The sequence below is a fragment of the Cricetulus griseus genome (genome assembly GCF_003668045.3).
Source record: "Cricetulus griseus strain 17A/GY chromosome 1 unlocalized genomic scaffold, alternate assembly CriGri-PICRH-1.0 chr1_0, whole genome shotgun sequence".
Lineage (NCBI taxonomy): Eukaryota > Metazoa > Chordata > Mammalia > Rodentia > Cricetidae > Cricetulus > Cricetulus griseus.
The window spans coordinates 23,593,955-23,617,069 of record NW_023276806.1 but is presented as its reverse complement, the minus strand read 5'-3'; the positions used below and the strand labels follow the sequence as shown (position 1 = coordinate 23,617,069).

Sequence of the window (23,115 nt, the reverse complement as noted above, 5' to 3'; positions counted from 1 at the left end):
GACTTTTAGTTGGAACAATCTGTCTCCCCTAGGATATAACCCATCTCTTACTTCTCTGGATTTCTCAAATGTTCAAGCCACATTCGCTTTCACGTTGATTGATTTTTATTTTTATTTATTTATTTATTTATTTATTTATTTATTATTTTTGATATTTTGTAGGATGGAAGAACAGAGTCAAGTTCATGCACCTGTTTGAAGGGGCCCAAACTGTCAGAGATAGGAACAATTGCCTGGATGATCACGCTTTGTGATGCTCTCCACAACTTCATCGACGGCTTGGCGATCGGGGCATCCTGCACTTTGTCTCTTCTTCAGGGACTTAGTACTTCCATAGCCATCCTGTGTGAGGAGTTTCCTCATGAGTTAGGTGAGAGACCCTGCTCATAGGGCAAGAGGTGATGGAATCTTACACCGGGAAAACTCTGCTTCTGTGCTGAAATGAATGACCTGTTGTTGGAAAGCGTTGCTGTTGTTATTATTATTCAAGTCTCATTCCCAAACAGAAGGAGGCACAGCTCACTTGATGTTTGCTTCTTCTAGGGGACTTTGTGATCTTGCTCAATGCAGGGATGAGCACTCGACAAGCCCTGCTATTCAACTTCCTTTCTGCATGTTCCTGCTATGTTGGACTAGCTTTTGGTATTTTGGTGGGCAACAATTTTGCTCCAAACATTATATTTGCACTCGCTGGAGGCATGTTCCTCTACATTTCTCTGGCAGATATGGTAAGAAATTCAAGTATTTTATTTTGTGTTAATTTGACTTTTACAAATGAGCATCTGGGTTATGAGTTGTAGAGCAGCCTTTTGGCTTCCCACTGTCTTCAAGGCCTGAGAGGTAATCCAGAGTTTTCCCATCCCTGAATATCACACTTGTACTAACGGTAACTTGAAATGGCTGTCATTTGTTTTTTCGTATCTGATCTCATGGATAGTGATGAAGTGAACCATTTTTTACTAGAACAGGAATATTTTCCAAGGCCTCCTTTATGTGACTTCTATTATAGTAGGATTTTGTAAGGCCTTCTCTTGCATAAGAATATCACATTTAGAAGAATAAATAACTTGGTAGAGTAAATAGCATTTTTTTTTAAAAATTTTAATCAACTGAATGTAATTGACATCCATAGGCTGTTTATCCAACATCACATATGTTTTTCAGACAGACTTGGGGCATTAAAAAGACAGACTTTATTCTGGCCTCTAAAATACAGCTTGGCAGATTTAAACAGTAGATGCAATAGTATATCTGCTCACTGACCACATTTGAATTAAATTAGCAATGAATAACAGAGACTGAAGGAGTGCAATCACCAACTCAATGCAATAATTCTGTGACAGAAATATCCATCTCTCTCTCTCTCTCTCTCTTCCTCTTCTTCTTCCTTCTTCTCCTCATCTTTCTTTGTCGTTGTCTTAGCTGCCATCTTCTCCTCCTCTTCCTCCTCCTTCCTTTCTGCTTCCCAGGGAGGGTGAAGCTTTCCATAAGGGGTCTTCAGAGTCTGTCATATCCTTTGGGATAGGGCCTATCCCCCATGTGTCTAGGCTCAGGGAATATCCCTCTATGTGGAATGGACTCCTAAAGTCCATTTCTATGCTAGGGACAAATACTGAACTACTACAAGAGGCCCCATAGATTTCCGAGGTCTCCTCACTGATACCCACGTTCCTGGGGTCTGGATCCATGCTGGTTTCCCAGCTACCAGTCTGGGGAACAAGAGCTCCCCCTTGTTCAGGTCAGCTGTTTCTGTGGGTTTCACCAGCCTGGTCTGGACTGCTTTGCTCATCACTCCTCCTTCTCTGCAACTGGATTCCAGTTCAGTTCAGTGTTTAGCTGTGGGTGTCTGCTCCTACTTCCCATTAGCTGCTGGATGACGGTTATAGGATGACATATAAGTTAGTCATCAATCTCATTACAAGAGAAGGGCATTTAAGGTAGCCTCTTGACTATTGCTTAGATTGTTAGTTGGGGTCATCTTTGTAGATCTCTGGACCTTTCCCTAGTGCCTGATTTCTATTTAAACATATAATGGCTCCCTCTATTATGGCATTTCTTATCTTGCTCTCCTCTATTCTTCCCCCGACTCAACCTTCCTGCCCCATCATGTCCTCCTCATCCCTCCTCTTATCCCCTTCTCATTCTCCTAGCTCCCTCTCCCCTTCCCCTATGCTCCCAATTTGCTCAGGAGATCTTTTCCCTTTCCTCTTCTCCGGGGGACCCTCTCTCTCTCTCTCTTGTAATTTTTTTATTAGTTCAAATTAGGAGCAAGCTTTCTTTATATGTCAATCCCTTCTCCCTCTCCCTCCCCTCCTCCCATCCTTCCCCCCTCCCCCTAACCTATCCCCCACCCATCCACCCTCCACTCCCCAGGCAGGGTAGGGCCCTTGACAGGAGTTCCCCAAAGTCCACCACATCATCCTGGGCCAGGCCTAGGTCCTCCCCCATGTGTTCAGGCCAAGAGTGCATCCCTTCACGTGGGATGGGCTCTCAAAGTCCCTTCTTACACCAGGGAAAAATACTAATCCACTACCAGGGGCCCCCTAGAGTGCAGAGGCCTCCTCATTGACATCCATGTTCAGATGTCTGGATCAGTCCTGTACTGGCCTCCCAGATAGCAGTCTGGGGTCCATGTGCTCCCCCTTGTACAGGCCAGCTGTTTCTGTGGGTTTCACCAGCCTGGTACTGACCCCTTTGATCTTCATTCCTCCCTCTTTGCAACTAAGTTCCAGAGTTCAGTTCAGTGTATATCTGTGGATGTCTGCCTCTGATTCCATCAGCCACTGGATAAGGGCTCTAGGATGGCATAAAAAATAGTCATCAGTCTCATTATAGGGCGCTGGAGGGATAGCTCAGCCATTAAAGGCTAGGCTCACAACCAAAAATATAATAACATTTTTTTAAAAAAATTCAAAATGATTCACAATTAATTCTTTTTAAGTTAAGTTAAAACTATTATACTAAGTTAAGAAAAATTAAAATTTAACAATATTTATTTGTTTTGTTTTGGAGATAAGGCTTCTCTTTGTAACAGCCTTGACTGTCTTGGAACTCACTTTGTAGACTAGCTGCCCTTGAACTCACAGAGATTCCTCTGCCTCCTGAGTGCTGGGATTAAAGGCATGTGCCACTGTGCCCAGCTAAAATTTGACAATATTTATTTGGATCAGTATGTATTTATGTCTGTAGGTTTATGATTCTCTCTCTCTCTCTCTCTCTCTCTCTCTCTCTCTCTGTGTGTGTGTGTGTGTGTAAATACCCTATGCATTTTCTAGGGCATCATGGACAGTTTTCTTGAAAATGATGTGTCAGAGTATGAAAGCCAAAGACTGTTTGTTTGCATTTGGAAGTTAATGTATTACATATAATTTGATAACTTCACATCTCCCCTCTCTATTATAAGCCCCAAGTTGTAAGTGTCTAGTTCGGTTCTCTGTTCAGTGAAGACCCTTGAAAAAGTGAGTATTCAGCTCTTAGAGCCGTCATAGCACTTACATTTTTCTTGCACAGAATTATGCCCCACACTGTCCTTATTCTAGATGGCCACTTCTTCCCGTGATGTTAAAAAGGCTCTATTGAAGTTATTCCCTTTATAGAAGTGATACAAGTGATGCTCTATGTGACATAGTAGTTTACTCATTTTAGAATGGTCACCCATTTTATCTCAGTAAGAACTTCTCACCAGTTGCAGCTTCCCTGTGGACTCTGGAGATCCCTAGCCAGGCTACAAGTGTGTGGCAGATCATACCAAAATGTGTTTCTAAAACTTGACTTGAAGTCCCCTTGTGTAGCCTTCGAAGTAGATGCTATTATTGAGAAAGAGAAAATTTATTTATCTGATTTTTTTTAACTGAAACACCTAGGATTTTGTGTTCACTATAATGAAATGACTATAATCTTCAGCACTAGACCAATACACAATTTATTATAAAACCTTGTTGTTCTGTAAAGATAGAGCAAGCACAATGGGCCAAACTAGAAAAGACAAGAAGTAAATCAAGTTGCATCAAAATGTTGGTTCACTCAGCTACACAAGCTTTTCTTCCCTTCAACAAGTCCTGAAAATTCAGAGATAGGTAGGGGACTTTCTTTCCTGAGAGTTCCTGTCCAGCGGAGTCAAGTTGGAATTTAAGCAAGCCAAACTGTCATACATCTAACAAGAAGGTCCCTAAGACCCACAAGCATGATGCCGTGGCACAAGGCAGCATGATTAGAAGTTCAAGGTCTTCAGTGAGTTGCAGGCCGGCCTGGGCTAAGCAAGAAACAGTAACAATCAAGTCACACAGAAGACTGACTGTTAAATAATTTAAAAGTTCTGTGAGATAAGAAGAAAAGTTTATATGTAATGGGAGATGAAGAGGACCCTACTCTAAGCCAGGAAGGACTAAAGGAAGTAACCAGGAATGTATGCCCGAGGGTGAAACCTGAAGGGTTGAATTCCTTAAAATTTGAGGTGGAGACAATAGTCTATGGGAAGAGTATGGGGGAGAATGTTTCAAACCAGGTACATCCGGTGTGGCTGTGTGGTTCATGTGAGCATTTTAATTGTTTTACTCTGGGTGCCCCAACATACTAGAATTCCTCATTGTGAGACCTGAACCAAACTTTGACCTGTCTGAAATGAATGCTCATTTCCCCTGTAGAAACCCCACACAAGCATTTCAGGTTTCACCACAAGATGGCGACAGCTGTTTAATAATGTATCTTCTAGTTTCCAGAGATGAACGACATGCTGAGAGAAAAAGTAACTGGAAGAAAAACGGATTTCACCTTCTTCATGATCCAGAACGCTGGGATGTTAACCGGGTTCACCGCCATCCTGCTCATCACCTTGTATGCAGGGGACATCGAATTGCAGTAGCCGGAAGTTGATGAAGGAGGAGATTGAATAGGCAACAAAACAAAACATCTCCAAAGGGATTTTTTTTTTTTTTTTAAAAGCGTATTCTATTTAGTTTTCAACTAGAGGTTAAAGAATCTAGTGACTGGCTTCAGACAATGTAAAATAGGTGAAATTTGTTGTTAAAGAAATTCTCTAAAAGGTTTTCAGTTTCAGTCTGAAGTGACAGGTGTATGGGGGCCTTTGGTAAATACCTGTTTTTCAGTGTTTTATGCATTTGAGAACATTATCATGAGGCAAAACACATACATTCACAAGCAAACACACGGACCCAGAGGTCTAGGTCATGTAAGGCTTTAAAACCGTGGTTCTGATAAGAAGATTCAAGTGCTTTCAGAGTGGTTTTCCTTCAATTAATGTGTTCTGCTTCTTTTGAGGGCAGGTACATCAAATGTGGAAGGAAATCAAAACAGCTCCGGTGCACCCACGAATGGTTCCAGAGCTTTAATGATCCCCAGAAAGACAGATTGCTCACAGCGTTTGTCAGCTTTATGTCTCAATTAACGACTTGTAGGATTCTTTTGAAAGCTATTCTAAAGTTAAAGTAACATGAATTAGGAACCATGAAAGGCTTGCTAGCCCTGTGAAACTTGGGCTTAGGGGTTTGTCTTTGAGTGTAAACTGGACAGACTCTGACAAAAAGGTCAGATTGGCTTCAGAATGACTTACGTTGTGGTTCCAACCCTCAGAAATGGCAGAGGACTATTCAAGACTGGTGAGAACTCTGTGTCACCACATTCTGGGATTGCTTTGTGATGATGAAGAATATGTTGGGTGGGAGAAAGAAACTGAATGTAATTTTTGAGCAATTTACTTTTTAGAGATAAGCATAATTATTTAGCAGGGAAAATTTCAATAAATGCAAAATAACAGCTGGTCTGTGCTGTGTCAGAGACTGACTGACAATGGAAGCATGTGTTCATTATGGGTGATTGACAGCCAGTTGGAAACGTCTTCTTCTATGTTCAGCATGTATTTTTCCATATGGTATACCTTTGGAGAAAACTCAGCATACTGTGATTATTTTTCTACCTTTTGTAAGAGACAGAGCTTGTTGGGTTTTTGAGCAGGTAGTAGACCATTAGTCTGAATTGAACATTATAATCTCAATTCACACTCCCAAGTAACTTTAAAAAAGATGGTTTGACAGCCATGAAAATTATTAATAGATACAAAGAGTTATCTCAGGAATTATGTTTTCCTATAAGCCAAAACAAGTTTTCCTTCAGCAACAATGCAAATAAATAACCATTTAATATGTTTATGTATATTTCACTCTATGTTTGACAATTGAAAAATATTATTTGACCAAACAGTAAACACCTTTGAAGCCATGTAATGTGTTAGTTATTTTTCTTTTCATGTGTCTCTGTTTTGAATGACTATCATGTACCTGGTGTTATGGGGGAGAGAGACAAAAGGAAATTGTTGTTTCAAAGATATCTAGCAAATAAATCCTACAAAGATTTATTTTTCATTTCAATAAACATAATCTATATTATTGCATATTTCCTATGTGTTTAATAATCTTGCTTTTAAAAAGTGTAGGCTGATGTTTTTTTAAAAATAATTTATTTAATTTTACTTCATGTGCATTTGTATTTTGCCTGCATGCATGCTGTGTGAAGGTGTTAGATCCCTGAAACTATAGTTATAGGCAGTTGTGAGCTACCATGTGGGTGCTGGGAATTGAACCTGTGTCCTCTGAAAGAGCAGCCAGTGTTCATAACTGCTGAGCCATCTCTCCAGCCCATTTATATGTATTTTTGAAGAGACAATTTATGGCACAATATTTTAAAAAGATAGTTTAGTGATCCTCATTGTACATGTGGATTGTCTGGAGACTTTTTGGCATGCTTTTATATGTATTTGGAGAACAAAGGACATGGGGTAGTGATGACTCAAAAGCAAAAGACCATCACTTGTTGGAGTGGAGGCAGAAGGAAAGTCATGATGGCATGATACATTGTCCTGGTTAACTATTTTCAAGTAAACACAATCTTGTCAGTTAATTTACCTTCTATGGAGGCATACAATATACTAGATGAATATTCTATACTCTTAATTTTTTTGAAGAAAGGATTTATTTCATATTATGGGTTGCAAATCATCATTGAGGAGAGTCAGGGCTGGAACTCAAGCAGGAACTGAAGCAGAAACCATGGCAGAACACTGCTTACTGGCTCTATCTCTGACTTGTTTGGCTCATTTCAGTAACAGCTCTCTAGAACAAGAGGATAAATAATGCCTGGTATTGGAAATGTAGCTGACTGTCCAGGGCTAGTGAGGTCATGGATATTGGAGGGGAGCCTACAACCACTACTTACTAAGCCAGCATTATCATCAGAATTTAGAGATGCTACCAGGGTAAATCAAAAAACTTTACTGTATAATATATCAGAATACATACACAGATTCTCATATGTATTTGTATAAATGTATTTCTCATTGTTGAACTTTAAAGAATGTGTACTAACAGCTGGTATTTATAAGGTACTGTAGCAGACCCACTTACCATGGTAAAGCTGTGTCACAAAACACCTTGGGAAACTGAGGTTCACAGAGTAGGTCATTCTACTACAGAGGCGCTGATAGATGACCAGCTAATATTGTCATGGTTTCAGGGTGTGGTTTCCCATTATAGTGGCTGGAACAGCAAATTCATGCGGCAAAGGCATAGATTCCCAAGTCCAGTTGTGGGTAAAGTGCAAACATATTTCAGTCTTAAATAGTCCCTATGAAGTATCCATCATTTCATTTTTACCTGATTGAAGATACCTAATATTAGTGACAATCAGAAGTCTCCAGAGCTGTCTCCCCCTTCTAATATTTATCTAAATCTCTTTAATGAAAATGATTTCTTTTCCTTACCCATACTGGTTAAGATGTGGGACTGCACCTTGGCTCAGTCCTGTTGAGGATAATTGATGTTGGCTTAGCTTCCAGCTGCTCTTCTGTCCTGGCTTCTTACTGCAGCAGCAGTGGGGTGTAGCCAACTTTTGAGCTCAGTGTTGGTCATCTCTGGAGGCTACGTATGGTCATAATGATTTCTAGATGCTCAGTGAGACCCTAGACCTTGCTGAGTTGCTCTGGCTTTCCACATTTAAATGCCTGTCTCTCCTTGCTCTGCTTGGCATTATCTTCCTTTAGGTCTCTCTTTGATTTTTACCAGAAGGCTACAGTGATCTTCAGACCATTTCTGCATTTACTTAAGATCTCTTGTAGCATAAGGGGTTCTCAAATGGATCCTCTTGGCTCCGTTTCCACAGATCATTCGTTGTCTTCCACACCATGTGTTTCAATCCCTGTACTTGGTTGCTTTTCTGTCAGTTTCCTTTCTGTACTAAGGATGCAAGACACATTTTCCTTAGGACCATTTGGCTTCCTAGTTGAAAACTCTAACTTTTCTGTGGTTCCAGAGCCAGAGATTCTGCAATAAAATCTAAAGTCAGTGAAAAAAAAAAAACTGGAAACTTCAAATATCATCCCATTAATTAAAAGCCACATTTCCTCCCACAGTATTTTAGGATTTTCAGATAGCATTCCTCAGGTATTGGGAATGACATGGCATTGTGGACATGGCTTTTTGATGTAGTAAGAAAATGATAGTGTCATGGTATGGAGGATTCAAAACTAGGTTTTAAGGGTAAGAGCCTGTTTTTTTTTTTTTTTTTTTTTTTTTTTTTTTTTTTTTTTTAGTTTTATGGAAGAGCTGTACACTGCAACATGGTGTAGCACAAATAATAACCCAGAGTCAGATATTGGGGTTAAAGCTGAAGATCAGAGAAGCAAAGCAGCCAAGCTACCAGAGAGCTCTTACTTTTACCATGGCTGGGGGAGATCCTGCCCTCAGTGTGGCTGGAGACTAATTGCCAAGACTGAATGCCAGCTCTGAGACCCTGCTCCTGTCTTATATACCTCTCTAGGGCTGGTATTAAAGGCATGCACCACCACTGCTCAGAATCTATGATTAACTAGTATGGTTGCTGGGATTAAAGGTGTGTACTACCACCATCTGGCCTCTACGGTTGTAATTAGCTCTGTATTCTGATCTCAAGTCAAGCTTTATTAGATCATAAATAATTTGTCACCACAACATGGGGCTGGCACAACAGTCTTAGAAACTCAGACTCTTTCCATTTGTCTGCTCTTCTGCGTTTAGCCTGTGGTTCCCACTTCCAAGAGGCTTTACATCATCTTAAGACGGTTCCTAGAGATCTGGCTTTGAACTTCAACTCCACCTAGCAGGAAAGAGGGCTGGATAGAAAGGCAAACAGTTCCTGCTCAGCTCCTTCTTCACCCTTTTTTGAGCAATACTCGTTAGAAGTAAGATCCAATGGCATTTATTTATATCTACTGATTAGAACAAGTCTCATGTATAGACCAGCCTTTAGCTAGGCAATATTGCATTCAGCTGGATCCATTCCTACAGGGGACCAAAAATAATCAAGAATTATCACTAAGAAAAGCCAAGAATGGCTATGTGCGTTGGCCACCCTTCTGATCTAAACAGGTTTGCACCCATTTAGTTGGTTCTGAATGTGCGTGTGGACCAGAAGCTGATGTTCAATGTCTTTCTCAGGCCTCTCCAATTCCACTCTTTTTGGGGACAGAGTTATTCACTAAACCTAGAGTTCACCAGTTCAGCTAGATTGTGTGGCTAGCAAGCCACAGAGATCCTTCTGTCTCCACATCTCCAGATCTGAGGTTATAGGCATGGGTCTCCATCCCTGGCTTTTCCTGTGGGTGCTGGGGACCTGACCTCAGGCACTCATGTTTATTCAGTAAGCACTTTACTTGTCTTCAGTCAACAACCAGTATCATAGTTGGTCTTATCCTTTTTATTAGCATGCATTAACTATGTGGAAGAATGCGTTTTATTTTGCTATTTTCATATATATATATATATATATTATACACACACATATTTCATATACATACTTTTTGCACATATACATAATGCATTTTGCCATTTTCACCTACAGATTGTATTTTGCCTTTTGCACACACTAGTGCATTTTTGCCATTTTCACAGGAATAATAATTTGCAATATTTACATACACAATATATTTTTCTGTTTCCACACACAAAGCATTTTGATACCCTCGTGATGTATTTTCACACACACACACACACACACACACACACACACACACACACACACAGTGTACTCTGATCACACCCCCACTATTCCCTTCTCATTGCTGGTAACCCGGTTCCTTCACTTTCACCTTGTTCTTCCTCTGCTTTTACATCTTGTCTTTTGGTGACCCAATAAGTTTAACTAGTGTTGCCCTCAGGAGCACGAGTGAGGGCCTAGTTATGGAAGCAGAGGCATCTTCCTGATGGTGACACCACTGATGGAACCCTCTTGCCTTCCCAGCAGCCAGCAGGAGAACCTCAGCGAAGAGGAAGAGAGCCTTCCCTACAGACCCCTCCTTCTCCCACGGCAGGAGACTGACAGTTAGAGCCAGTATTATTTGTACACAGATGTACTCATTGTTTTTCCTGTCTCAGTCTGTTATGAGTGGCATTTATTTATCTTAAAATTTTTTGTTTTTCATTTTTTTTTTTGTTTTTCATATGATAGTGTAAAATTTAAAAAAACATAAAAAATTGTTTATGCATTAAAGCAATCTAATTAGAAGATTCATGTCTAGGACTATGAAATTAAGTGATATTAGAAGAAATTAGCAATATATTTTAGAAATTATGTGTTTTCTTTTATCTGTGTGCCAGTTATTTATAGACATTCTGTATAAGGAAAGTTTGGTCTAAAATGCTACTTGTTATATGATTTTTGCAGAAAACAATTTGAAAATATTTTATTAGAATAAATAAATAAAATTGTGGGTAATTGAGTTGTCTACACAACAAATCTCTATTTCATATGCTTTTGTTTGACTAGAGCTCTGTCTCCAGCACAACGTAGTTATATGATTTTACACTTCCCAGAGTCCTGGGTCAGAATGATCTTCATGTCATCCCAAGTTTCAACCAGAAGGCCTAGACAATCCTATCCTCAAAGCAGGTTTCAAAGGCCAATAATAAATAAAATTAAAGTTGAATTTTATTTACTCCAAATAGGCACTTCAAAAACCAGTGCCTACAGTAACCCATTGAAATGGGTCCTGTTTTAAATGCTAGGCCAGGATGTAGCTGAGAAGTCACAGAAGGATTTCATACGCTCAGGACACATTTGGGCAGAGCATGACAGGAGTCCTGCCACCCACATGTAGGGGAAGCTGTAGCCACGCCTTCTTAGGGGCTGGCTACAGGTGTGCCTGACCACGCTTGTGAGGGCGTGGTCAGAGTGACATAGTGTGACTGCATTTGCTCTTTCGGTTTCACTTTGGTACTTGCTGTACAGACTGCTGCCATGCCGGCTGGCTAGGTTGCTCTGTAAGTAAGGCTTTTCCCTATTAAATACCCTTATATTTCTACCTGACTCCTTATTGGTAATTTCCCACTATATCCATATGCTGCTGACTCCACACAGTGTGGGAGCCTCTTTCTGACGAAACACCTGCCAGAGAGCTCACTATGGTGCCTGCCTCCTGTAGAGGACTGGTGATTAAATATAATCTGTCCATTGTGGCAGAGCTTGTATTGAGATGTCAGTCGAAAGCTGGGTGGTAGTATGTCAATAAATGATACAGGTAGCATGACCCAAATGATATCCTGACGAGTGGAGATCTTTTCTCCACTGTTCTGTAGTTTGTTTCTACAGAAGGCTGAGTTGTCCAAAATTCAGTTGTTTAACAAAATAGGGAGTAGCAACAGGGGACTGGTGGGAGAATGGACAATGAGGCTAGTTATTGGTTTTGGTTCACTATCTTCCCACTAGCTTTTTTGGGCTCTCTATGGCGCAAGAAGGCCTTCTCCAAAGGACCAAAGAGTCTACTATTGGCTTATTCAAAGGCTATGAAATCAGTGTTTCCAAGAAACACTGCACATGTATATAGATTCACCACTATTCACAATAGCCAAAGAACCAAAGTGTTTCTTGGCATGTGAATGGATAAAGAAGATATGACTTATTTATGCAATGGAACAGTGTTCTACTTGGGTTGGGCTGACCATAATCTGTTCGTGGAACTTTCCAAAGAAGTATAAAGCAGAAGCTCTTGTCTCTTGTGCATAATTGCAGAGTTGCATCTCAGGCACCAAGGGAAACCAGAGGAAACAAGACTATCCCAGAGAAACCAGAAGAAATGTGTGGGGTACCAAATAGAGAGTCATTGCATTGATCTCTCTTCTAGTCCTTGAAATTTTCTTATGGAGTCCAGCATTTTACCCCTTGACTTAACACAAGAGGAAACTTTTGAAACTAGTGATATGGAGAGAACCCTAATGTATGTATACATTGGGAGTGAGGTATTCCAGACAGCATGACTAGTACCAGAATTTCTACATAGAGAAAGCAAATGTAAACAAGTAAATTATTTCCATTTGAAAAGCCAGTGCTGTTCACAATAATCTCAAATTGTGCTACATATGCAGGAAATTCTGTAGGAAATACACAGGAATGAAAGGTCATTTTTTTTCTGTTAATAGGAGTCATTTCTGGAGGATTATGATTATTTTAAGTTGGTGACTTTTAAATGTTAGTGTTTTCTGTTTACTTAATGAACATGTGTATATGTGCTTTAAATGATGTATTGCTTTTCTACTGTGATGAGCACATAACCAAGGCAACTTATGAAACAAAGTCTTTGAATGTGCTTACAGTTCCAGAGGGTTAGAGTCCATGAGTGAGGGTATGGTGGCAGGAACAGCTAAGCGCTCACACCTCTAACTGCAACAGGAGGTAGAGTGCACACTGGGAATCTCCCAAGTCTTTTGACACCTCAAATCCACTCCCAGTGACATGCTTCTTCCAACAGACCACACCTCTTAATCCTTCCCAAACAATTTCTCCAACTAGGGACCAAATATGCAAACACATGAGCCTAAAGGGGTCATTCTCCTTCAGACTACCACAAACGATGACATACCAGTTGGGATTTTGGTTTCAGTTTCCCCAATTTTTTTTTTAAGACATCCAGTTTTCCAACTGTCCTATGTTGTAAATGTTAAATAGATATGATTAGGGGGAAAAGTTTATTATTTATAAATGTGAAAGTTTTAGGAAAATGTGACTTATTTCACACCTTATCAACTTCTGCTCCTTTTATTTATCACATGTGTTAGTGAAAGACCCCAACTCAAACCCAGCCTGATACCCACCAGCATGCATTTGAAAATCACTCTGGCCACACATACAGCTCTGAGAAAAAGAACACATGAAATAAATGGTCGGTCATGATGACCAGTCTTTGGAAATTGTTATTATTACTAGTTTCCTAGGAATGTTATTATCCTCAACAACTGTCTGGTTTCTAAAAATTGTTATGGGTTACTCTGCTCCAGAGCACCCAAGTTTTGAAAATAAGTATAAGTCACTCTGTTCCCGGAAAAACCACTAGCTGTCCCATGGCCTTGCAGGTGTAAAAACCAAAATAACATTCCAAACTCCTCGTGGGCAAAATTGTAAGTTCAGTTCCCAGCCAATCAGTAAATGACTCATATGTGTTATAGTCCAGCAATATGTTGTCACACTCCTGCCTAGTGACCAAAAAGATATAAAAACTGCTTGCTTTAGAAACTTGGGGTCGATCTCTTCTCAGAGAAAGACCCCAACCCGTTGGAATAAAATCCTTTTGCTTTTGCATTGAACTTGCGTCCTGTGAGTGACTCTGTGAGGTGGGTCTTTCAAAGTTGGTCCCCCTTTTGGGCCCAACATCAGTAGCTTTAATCCTTAGAACATTTTACCTCCAAATCTTTGTGAGACACTGCAAGTGACGAGTGAGCTGTAAATACATGGAGATAGCTGTGACCACTGGGGCATGTCAGAGTATGTTGGGGATTTGGCCACTTAAAAAGAATAAGGAAGCTGGTGTCTGTTCTCTCTTGAGATATATTTGATTTGATATTGCAAATAGGTGTAGATTTTGAGGAGGAGAATAATTCTTTATCTTCATATAAGTCACGTGACTCTTATTTTTAGATAGAATTTCTAAGTGGCTATCCTGCTTCTATCTGTGTTTTGGGGCACAGATTTAAGGAATGCACACAAAACAAAACAAAACAAAACAAAACAAAAAACAAAACCTTTGGAGTTTTTAACTAGGGGCACCAGGCTAGGTTCTTATTTATTCATTCATTGAAGAAATGGTGGTGGATGGATGCTCAGGGCCAGACATGTTAAAGATGGTGTTTGTCTGTTGGGGAATTAAAACTGGAAAGTGTCTTTCCCAAATGTTTTTTTTTCTTTCAAAGTTGAAATTAATGTCTTGTGACACACCTGCAAAGAATGAGGAGAGGTAAAAGCGCTCTCTGAGAGGACTCAGCGGGTGCAAAGAAACTAGATCATCCTTCAACCTGGTTTAAAATACAGAAATCACAGTTGCTATTTCAAGATCAGGTATAAAAATAGATAACGTAGAGTGGGGAAAGTTTCATTAAATATAACATTTATATTTTTTAGTGTTGGCCTATTGTCAATCAATCAACAGGTATTAGCCAAGATGTGCTTCTAATCCTTTGGATTATGTTATGATACTTTGTTCATTCACTGTCTATTATAACTTCTAGGTACTAAGTGCTGCTTCCGCTAAAATGGTTTCCTTTTGGGATATTTCCTATATAAGTATAATTGTCAAAATGTCTCTGAGAAAACTGTAGCACATTTTTTCTTACTAAAATTTGCTTATTTTCAGTTACTTAAGCCTAAAAAATGAATCTTATGTCATTGTAACATTTCTTTCAGTTTTTTTCCATTATAAGTATTTGCTCCCAACCAATGAATTTCTAGTCCAGGTCCAGGTAATTGAGGGCCTTATGAATAGCTGATAGTGTCTAGATCCAGTGTATGCTGCGAACACAGTAAAGTGGGAAATAACATTTTTCTGAAGACAGACCTAGAAACTCTCATCCAGTACTTTAATGTGTTTCCTTTCAGTGGCAGAGGGCTTGACTCACACCTGGCAACTAGACGGCATTCACGGGTGGGAAAGGACAGGGAACAGACCACCCAGAACAAAATCAAATAGTCCACCTGGTGTCATGGGATGGGTTCCATAGTTCAAATCGCCTGTACTCTATGGTAAACATTCAAAACCTTGTAAAGACATGCTCACTGTTAAAATGGGATTACTGCTGCTGGTAAACTGGAAGCTTTTCCAGCTTGAGCCACATGCAAGATACTCTGAGAAAAAGTTTGCTAGTAGGCCATGGAAAGCAGCATTAAGTGTGATGTATGTTGGTCTGTGTTCAAGCAGATTCCTTTCTAATTCTGGAAGTTGTTTACTTCTTCTGGATATGATATCAAAAATTAGGTTTGCTTTGCTAGTTCTTGGTTTAGGATTTTTCATCCTGTGCAATGACAGTACCTTATGTCCACCTACCTCCCCGCAAGTGGGCATTTGTCTAGGTCCTTTGCTCTGGTCACCCGGGTCCCTCTTTACTAGGACATTCCTTTACATTTATTTTTAGTTCTTTAATTTTTCTTAGAATATTTTCTTAGAAATAATAATTTATTTAGAAAATCAATGGGTATATTGTGTGTAAAGTGTTTTTGGAATTGAAGAGAACATGTCTTTATTTTTATCTCTGATGACTCTGAGTTTTTTGAAGCAGGTCACCTGTCTTTGTATGCCAGTTTCCCTGTCTTAAAATAAGGATAATACTTTCCATTTCACAGAGTTAAATGTGACTGCTTGAAACACAGCGGGTAGGTAACAGATATGCCTTGTGAGTACCTTAATTTATATTATTTTATAAATCCAAAATCCTCTAAATAACACTTAGGGACTATGGATGGTTTATAGTTCTTGGTTACAAGGCCACAAAATAATTGCCAGGTGCAAAGTTTTAATTCAATTTATTTTAATTAATGTTTTAGAGTCTTATTTTATTTTTTAAATTAATTTTTATTTAAATTAAAAACAATCTTATTTTACATACCAATCCCAATTCCTTCTCCCTCACGTCCTCCCATTCCCCCCAATTTTTTAGAGTCTTGTGCTTTCCAGGCTAGCCTTGAACTTCTGTTTCTCCTGCCCTAGCCTCTAAAGCACTGGAATTGCAGGCATACATCACTATGCTTGACATTTGGTGCTGTTTTTATGCCCTCACAGCTGCCCTAGGCCTGTACTTTCATGTTTAGTAGGGATATTATTGAAGCACCCCCATGACATTTGCATTTAAAGCTGTGATGCTTAGCAAGTAATATGTAAGATTATTGGGATTTCTGCTTGGAGTCAGATGAGCTTATTAAATAATGTGTCGTTTCCAGTTTGCCCTACCAAGAGATGCTTTAATTTTAATTTTTCTTTGATATTTCCAATTTCTTTGTAGTTACAGTGTTTTCCAGATATACCTGAGTAATCTCAAAATGCAACAGTTTTTCCTTCCTTCCTTCCTTCCTTCCTTCCTTCCTTCCTTCCTTCCTCCCTTCCTCCCTCCCTCCATTTCCCCCCCTCTCTTTCTTTCTTTTTTTTTTTTGAGACAGGGTTTCTCTGTGGCTTTGGAGGCTGTCCTGGAACCAGCTCTTATAGACCAGGCTGGTCTCAAACACACAGAGATCCTCCTGCCTCTGCCTCTTTAGTGCTGGGATTAAAGGTGTGTGCCACCACTGCTTGGCAGATTTTTCCTTTCTTATATTACCTTTACTGGAAGAGATATGATTTAATGTAACCAAAAGAAGGTTCTAATATTTCCATAGAACTTTATGTTCATTGAAACTTCTCCTAATAATTTATATAATTTCATAGTGATTTTAATTTTACAAAATACGTTGAACAAGTAATACCACTATTATAATTTAGATGAGGAAAGTAAGTTCTAGGGAAATGGTGATTGGTTAGAATTAGATGGTAAAACAGCATTTGCGTGATTTTGCTAATTTTGATTTGCTTATTATTTATTAGTTTGTGTGTGGTGGGAGATAAATGTGCCATTGAATGTGGTCAGAGGACAACTCCCTAGCAGTCATTTCTCACCTCCCATTGTGAGTCCCACATCTCAGACTCAGGTGGCCAGTCCTGTGTGGCACACGTCTTTGCCTGCTGAGCCATTTTGCAGATACTGCTATATTAGTTTTATTTAAATAAGCGCAGTTGACCACTAACCTGTTCTGGACCCTGAAATTCTTTGACTCTTTATTGCACAGGGCTGTGTATCTCTGCATAAAATAACAGGTATGGAAAAACAAAGGTCAGCAATTCCTCAGTCCCCAGGTCAGCCCATTAGCAAACTCCAGGATACGAGACCTACTGACAGAGCACATTGCCATTGGTAAGAAAACAAATCACCCCAACAAAACCCAAAGAATGAAAGTGACATGGAGTATAGTGGAAGCTAACTCAATGATAATCTTGCAAGCTCGGTTTGGTAAGCAGGAACACTCAGGGCAGTAACAGTGAGCGGTGTTCCCCACTGTGCAGGTCCCTCCCCACATTCTCCATTGGCTGAATATTATATGGGGAGCAATCTTCCTGGATGTCTAGTTATTATTATTTCTTTATAGGGTATTCTTTTTTTTTTAATTATGATCTCAACAGTTTGTTTGTTTTTTGGTTTTTGGAGACAGGGTTTCTCTGTGGCTTTGAAGGCTGTCCTGGAACTGGCTCTTGTAGACCAGGCTGGTCTCGAATTCACAGAAATCCTCTGCCTCTGCCTCCGGAGTGCTGGGATTAAAGGCGTGCACCACCAACACCCGGCTCAACAGTTTCTTAAAATTTTAAAAAATTAGAATAGAAAGGAAAAGACACACAGAAACAACCTAACTGGCAACAGTCAGCATGTCTGATATGAGTACAGTATAAGGAGGTATTTGCCTTCCTTGGATACAGTCTGATCTGTTGGCAGCTTGTGATTGGCTCAAGCTTTACTGCTGTAACTGGCTGAGGCCAGGCAACTGGATTTCAGTTGCTTGGCTACAGAGGGACACTATAGTTGGAGTTTTTCTACATCGATCCAGTGTTCAATGTTTGGAAACTGTTTTGAGCCAAACTTTATCAGCCAATAACACACAGAGTTTTAGGCTAAACTTCTTTGAGCTTAATAGCAATTTTGTCTTTTGACAGGTCCATGAATCAAAGCCCCACCCGCTGTGTTTGTACAGCGCGCAAGTCAAGAGCTGTTTGTACAGATGAACATTTCTAATCAATTTCTGATGGGGAACATTAACTTGAATCCCAATTAAGCAAAATGCTATTTTTCAAAGAGAGAACTCAATTCTTCTCATTAGCCAACCTGCATTACAAAAGATTAGACATGGTGGTGATTATAATTATTATTATATTTTTAATTCTGGGAATTTGTCTTCCCTAAGCATGGGCATCATATCCTCTGTTTTGCAAGTTGGCACAGAAAATGTAAAATATTTATGGCCTACAAGGTTCTAGAAATGTTGCCAGATCCTCTTTATGATTATACATTAAAAATATGAAAAATTAGGGGCTGTATAGATGCCTCGGTGGTTAGGATGGGACCCATTGCTCATGCAGAGTGCCTATGCTGGTTGTTCACAACTATCAATAGTTTCAGCGAGGAGGGAGGTCAGCATCTTCCTCTGGCCTTTGCAGGTACCTGAACTCATGGACCCACACACACACCCTTAGTTAAAAGTAAAGTAAAGCAAGGATGAAAAGTGCTTAACATCTTAGAGTATTTCACTTGATATTTGAAAATGACAAATTTAACAAAGATACTCTTGGATTTTATTTATCAGTATTTTTCAAACCTTTAGGGTTTGGGGGGATTTTTTGTTTGTTGGTTGGTTGTTTTTGTTTTGTTTGGTTTGTTTGTTTGTTTGTTTTTTGGAGAGATTGAAAGCCAGAACTGACTGCCATGAGTTCCTAGGTTTAGCATTATTATGGCATCTTCTTTCAAGTTGGGTTCCAAATAAATTTTCATGTTGATAACTAGTCCTACCATGAAAAGGCTTCGAAACAGCAAAGGCTGCTTCCTGGCACATCCTGGGGGCACCCTCTCCACAGAGTCCTCTTACATACCTTCACCCAGTGGCTGCCAGCTGGAGAGTTTACCAAAGGCCCCCCGCCCACCTGCTTTCAAATAAAACTGGCCCAGTTCTTAAAAGGTCATAACTCCAACTAGTGAAGCATGGCTCTCAGCCAATCCAAACAAATCTAAATTGGTGTTGGCTATCTTTCTTTCTCTCTGAAAGAAATTAATCCTCATTCATACAAATGATTTCACACTTAGAACTGTTAAGCATGTGTTCCCACAATGGGGGTAGGGGGTGGGATAGTCTTGCTTTGTTGTTTTTTATGACCTTGTAAGCATAGACAGAAAACAAAGACCTAAATCACCTTGGGTTCAGAGCCTACACTGAGGCTGTCCCTTCTTCCCACCACAGATGCAATGAAATGGTGCAGAGTGCAGAAATGAGCACAGACACGAGGGCCGAATTGTTCTGTCGTTAACTGTGGCTTCCATAATGAGTGTGCATTTGCAGAAAGTTTAGCATAAATTGCCTCTTCTTCTCCCTGGAGCTTATTGAGACTCGACCTGACACATTCCCACACCCAACACTCTTCTGCCCTCAGGTCCAGTTTGGCTCCAAAGTTCAAATGAGTAAGAAAACAGTCTGTACTTTACTGGGCATGTGCAATTAAAAATCAACAACATGGTAATATATCAATTTTATAACAGAAGCTCCAGGCACCAGAACTGGGACTTCTACAAATAGTTGTATCAAAATTATCCTCAAAAATGGCTTAAGTTAAGACAATGAGAACACAATCAATATTATTATTGTCATTATGGATGTCTAAGGACATAACTCAATGGCAAAGCATTTGCCTAATTAAATGAGGCCTTGGATTCTAGCCCCAGCACTGGAAACAGATAGACAGAGAAACTAATGATGATATAGATACAGATGTAGAGATGGTAGTTAATTGTGATCATAGCAGTAGCTGTGTCCAGGTGCTTTGTAGGTATTAGCAGGGCCTACAAGCTCAACTGATTTCTACCGGCCCAGTTTTAAAAACCATGGAGATGTCAGCTGCTTCAAGCCAGCAGTCCCTGAGGAAGCTCATTCCTCCCTGGGTTTTGCGGGTGTGTTTTGGCCAATTGTATGGCTCACAGAGTTGGCTCACAGTGATCTGGGATTTGAGTTCAAGTCTTTCAGCCCCAGAGCAAAGGACTTACATTCTGCTGCCTCTTAAACCTAGATGATGACAGAAGATTCCCAGGAAGGTTCCAGAGGATGGGCATCAATTTCAGCTATCACGGAAAAGCAAATAGAATCGCTGGAAGTGTGGAGCTGGTGAGGTGGCACAAAATTGGGGACCTGGGTTAGGTACCTAAGTAGGAAAGCTGGACAGAGCAGTGTTCTCCTGTGACCCCCACCACAAAGATGTAGAGCTAGAAGGACCCTTGTGTCTCCAGTTGGCTCGGATTCAGTGAATGACCAAAAGTACAAATTGGATGATTACAAAGGAAGATGCCATCACCAACATCTGGTCTCCACATGCATATACACACACTCATGTATGTGTCCATGCATTCATGAAAGCAAAGAAAACACTACAACTATTGAGTACTGCTATGGGCGAATTTGCTTCCTCTTGTCTTTAAAATCTATTATAATAAAAACTAGGAGAATTCAGTTCCCTATCCACTGCGGTACACGGAGCTAGCAGACAACACAGAAATGGTCTTAATCTCTGTCCCAGGTGGACCTGGTTACTCCAAAAACAGGATAGGAACTAAGAGCCTAGTGGTTCCAGATTCCCCAAATGGCGACACAGCCCCACATTGTGAGCTAGCAGTGGGGCAAACGGTGGATGTGACAGGAGCCCAGCAGCTGAGCCCACAGCAGCCACCATAGTCCCAGGTGAGCCCGATAAGAAAGTTTCAAATGGGCCAGAGGTAAAATACCATGTGACCTGATAACGTGTGAAGACGCCGAGTCAAAAGACTTACACAGGACAGATGGCTCAAAGGTTGAGAGATGTGCTACTCTGGCGGAGAAGACAGGTTCGGTTCCCAGCACTCACATGGTGGTTCACAGCCATCCATAACTGTAGCTCCAGGGAAAACAACACCTTCTCCCAACCTCTGTGAGTAGCAAGCACTCACATGGTATTTATGCACCCATGCAAGCAAAACACTCACACCTATAAAATAAAATAATAAATCTAATAAAGTATTTTTAAGACTTTCACAGGTCATTTTACTGCGGGAGTCTGGCACGCTGCTGGGAGTCTTTATGCCAAGACAGCAACGTGACTGTTTGAGTACAGCATTCTTTTTTCCTAGTTAGAAGCTGTTACCATGTGCAGCTTGCCTGTTTTCCTGGCCTGTTATTGGAATGAGCTTATCTTTTTCCATCTTCTGGAGTGAGACTGATGGGAGGGCACTGCTGGGAGCACTTGTTTTGTGTGTCTTGGTTGCTCACATCCACACACACTTGTGAGGATCGGGCACCAGCAGAATCCGGATGCCTTATTAGGTAGGAGTGTAGGAAATGCTGGCCCATATTCAAGACCAAAAAAAAAAGAGCCTTAAGAAGGCTTAGACTAACGCATTACAGATAAGTGGGAGGCACTGGGCCTCTGCTAGCCAGCTCCTGCTTATGGGAACCTCCAGGCTACTCTCACTCAAACCAAGCATTAGCTCAGTGTGGAAAATTACAAAATAGCTTGCAGACATTACTAAACACGTGCCTCGGAAATGTCCCTTGGCAATCAGAATATCTGGGAAAGGATAAGTCAGTCAGGAAAGCAAAGTCTTTGTTAACATGTATATAGAGAGACACAGAGAGAGAGATAAGTGGGGAAAGGTAACGCTTCTCCTTCCCATTCTCTCCCTCCAAGCCCTCGCACACACCCTTCCTGGCTCTTGTTCAAATTCGTGGCCTCTTTCTTCATTAATTGCTATTGCATGGGTATATGTCTATGGATGTACATATATTCTTAAATACAACCTAACCAGTCTGTATAATGGTCCCTGTATGCATGTCTTCAGGGCTGACCATTCAACACTGGCTATGTGGACACTCTGAGTCATCTTTAGTGTTTAGCACTAGTCTGTTTTAGAATCTTTGATTTTAAAATCCATTTATCTTTTTAAGGCAGGTCTTGTGCTGTTGGTCTAGAATTCACTGTGTAACCCAGGTTGGCCTTGCCTGAACAGAGTGTTTCTCACAACAGGTCTTCTCTTGTGTCGAGAGTACCAGTGTTAGTATTTATGGAGAGGGAAGGGAGGTGACATAGAGACAGGCTGATTCTCAGCAGGGGCAACCAATAGAGACTGATTGGTTGCACAAATACACTCCTAAGTTAATTGGCTTCATTTCTCATGAATCTCTCCACATTTGATTGATATATTGAGGACAGTAGGGTTGCTTAGTGCAAATTAAAGATCTTTGGCAAATTTTGTTTAACAGGTAATAGTTGTGGAGCCCTGTTCTGGAATAAACTTCATCAGGAAAGCAGCAATGAGATTATTTATTTATTGAAAATATGTTATATTTTATGTTATTTAAATAAGAAACAAGATTGTTCCACATGTCAATCCCAGCTCCTGTTCCCTCCCCTCCTCCCCTGCCCCCTACCAACAACTCACCTGTCCCATCCACCTCTGCTCCCCAGGGAGAGTGAGGCCCCCCATGGGGGTCCCAAGAGTCTGTTACATCCTCTGGGATAGGAGCTAGCCCCCACCCTCCCACCCCCGTGTGCCCAGGCCAAGGGAGCATCCCTCCACATGAAATAGGTTCCCAAAGTTCATTCCTATGCCAGGGATAAGTACTGATCCACTACAAGAGGCCCCGTAGATTTCTGAGGCCTCCTCACTGACACCCACATTCATGGGGTCTGGATCAGTTCCATGCTGGTTTTCCTATGATCAGTCTAGGGGCCAAGAGCCCCTTTTTCTCAGGTCATCTGTCTCCATAGGTTTCACCAGTCTGGTCTTGACCCCTTTGCTCATCACTCTCCCTTCTCTGCAACTGGATTCCAGCTCAGTTCAGTGTTTAGCTGTGGGTATCTGCTTCTACTTCCATTAGCTGCTGGATGAAGGCTCTAGGATAGTATATAAGGTAGTCGTCAATCTCATTATCAGGGGAGAGCATTTAAGGTAGCCTCTCCTCTGTTGCTTAGAGGGTTAGTTGGTGTCATCCCTGTAGATTGCTGGACAT

The 23,115-nt window shown here is 40.6% G+C and overlaps 1 protein-coding gene and 1 pseudogene across 5 annotated transcripts in view; one reads left to right on the top strand and one right to left on the bottom strand.

The window, feature by feature from the left end:
• The window catches only part of Slc39a8 (solute carrier family 39 member 8), a 65,555-nt gene extending 59,147 nt beyond the window's left edge, over positions 1-6,408 (top strand). For all 5 annotated transcript variants that reach the window (XM_035450870.1, XM_035450867.1, XM_027395770.1 and 2 more), the window contains 3 exons: positions 163-370; positions 544-728; positions 4,712-6,408. In XM_035450870.1, the coding sequence (XP_035306761.1) occupies positions 163-370; positions 544-728; positions 4,712-4,861 (543 nt within the window). In that variant the 3' untranslated portion in view covers positions 4,862-6,408. The remainder of the gene's footprint in view (positions 1-162; positions 371-543; positions 729-4,711) is intronic.
• An 8,283-nt stretch (positions 6,409-14,691) lies between these two features.
• On the bottom strand, positions 14,692-15,316 carry LOC100774453 (annotated as a pseudogene).
• Positions 15,317-23,115: the final 7,799 nt, after the last annotated feature.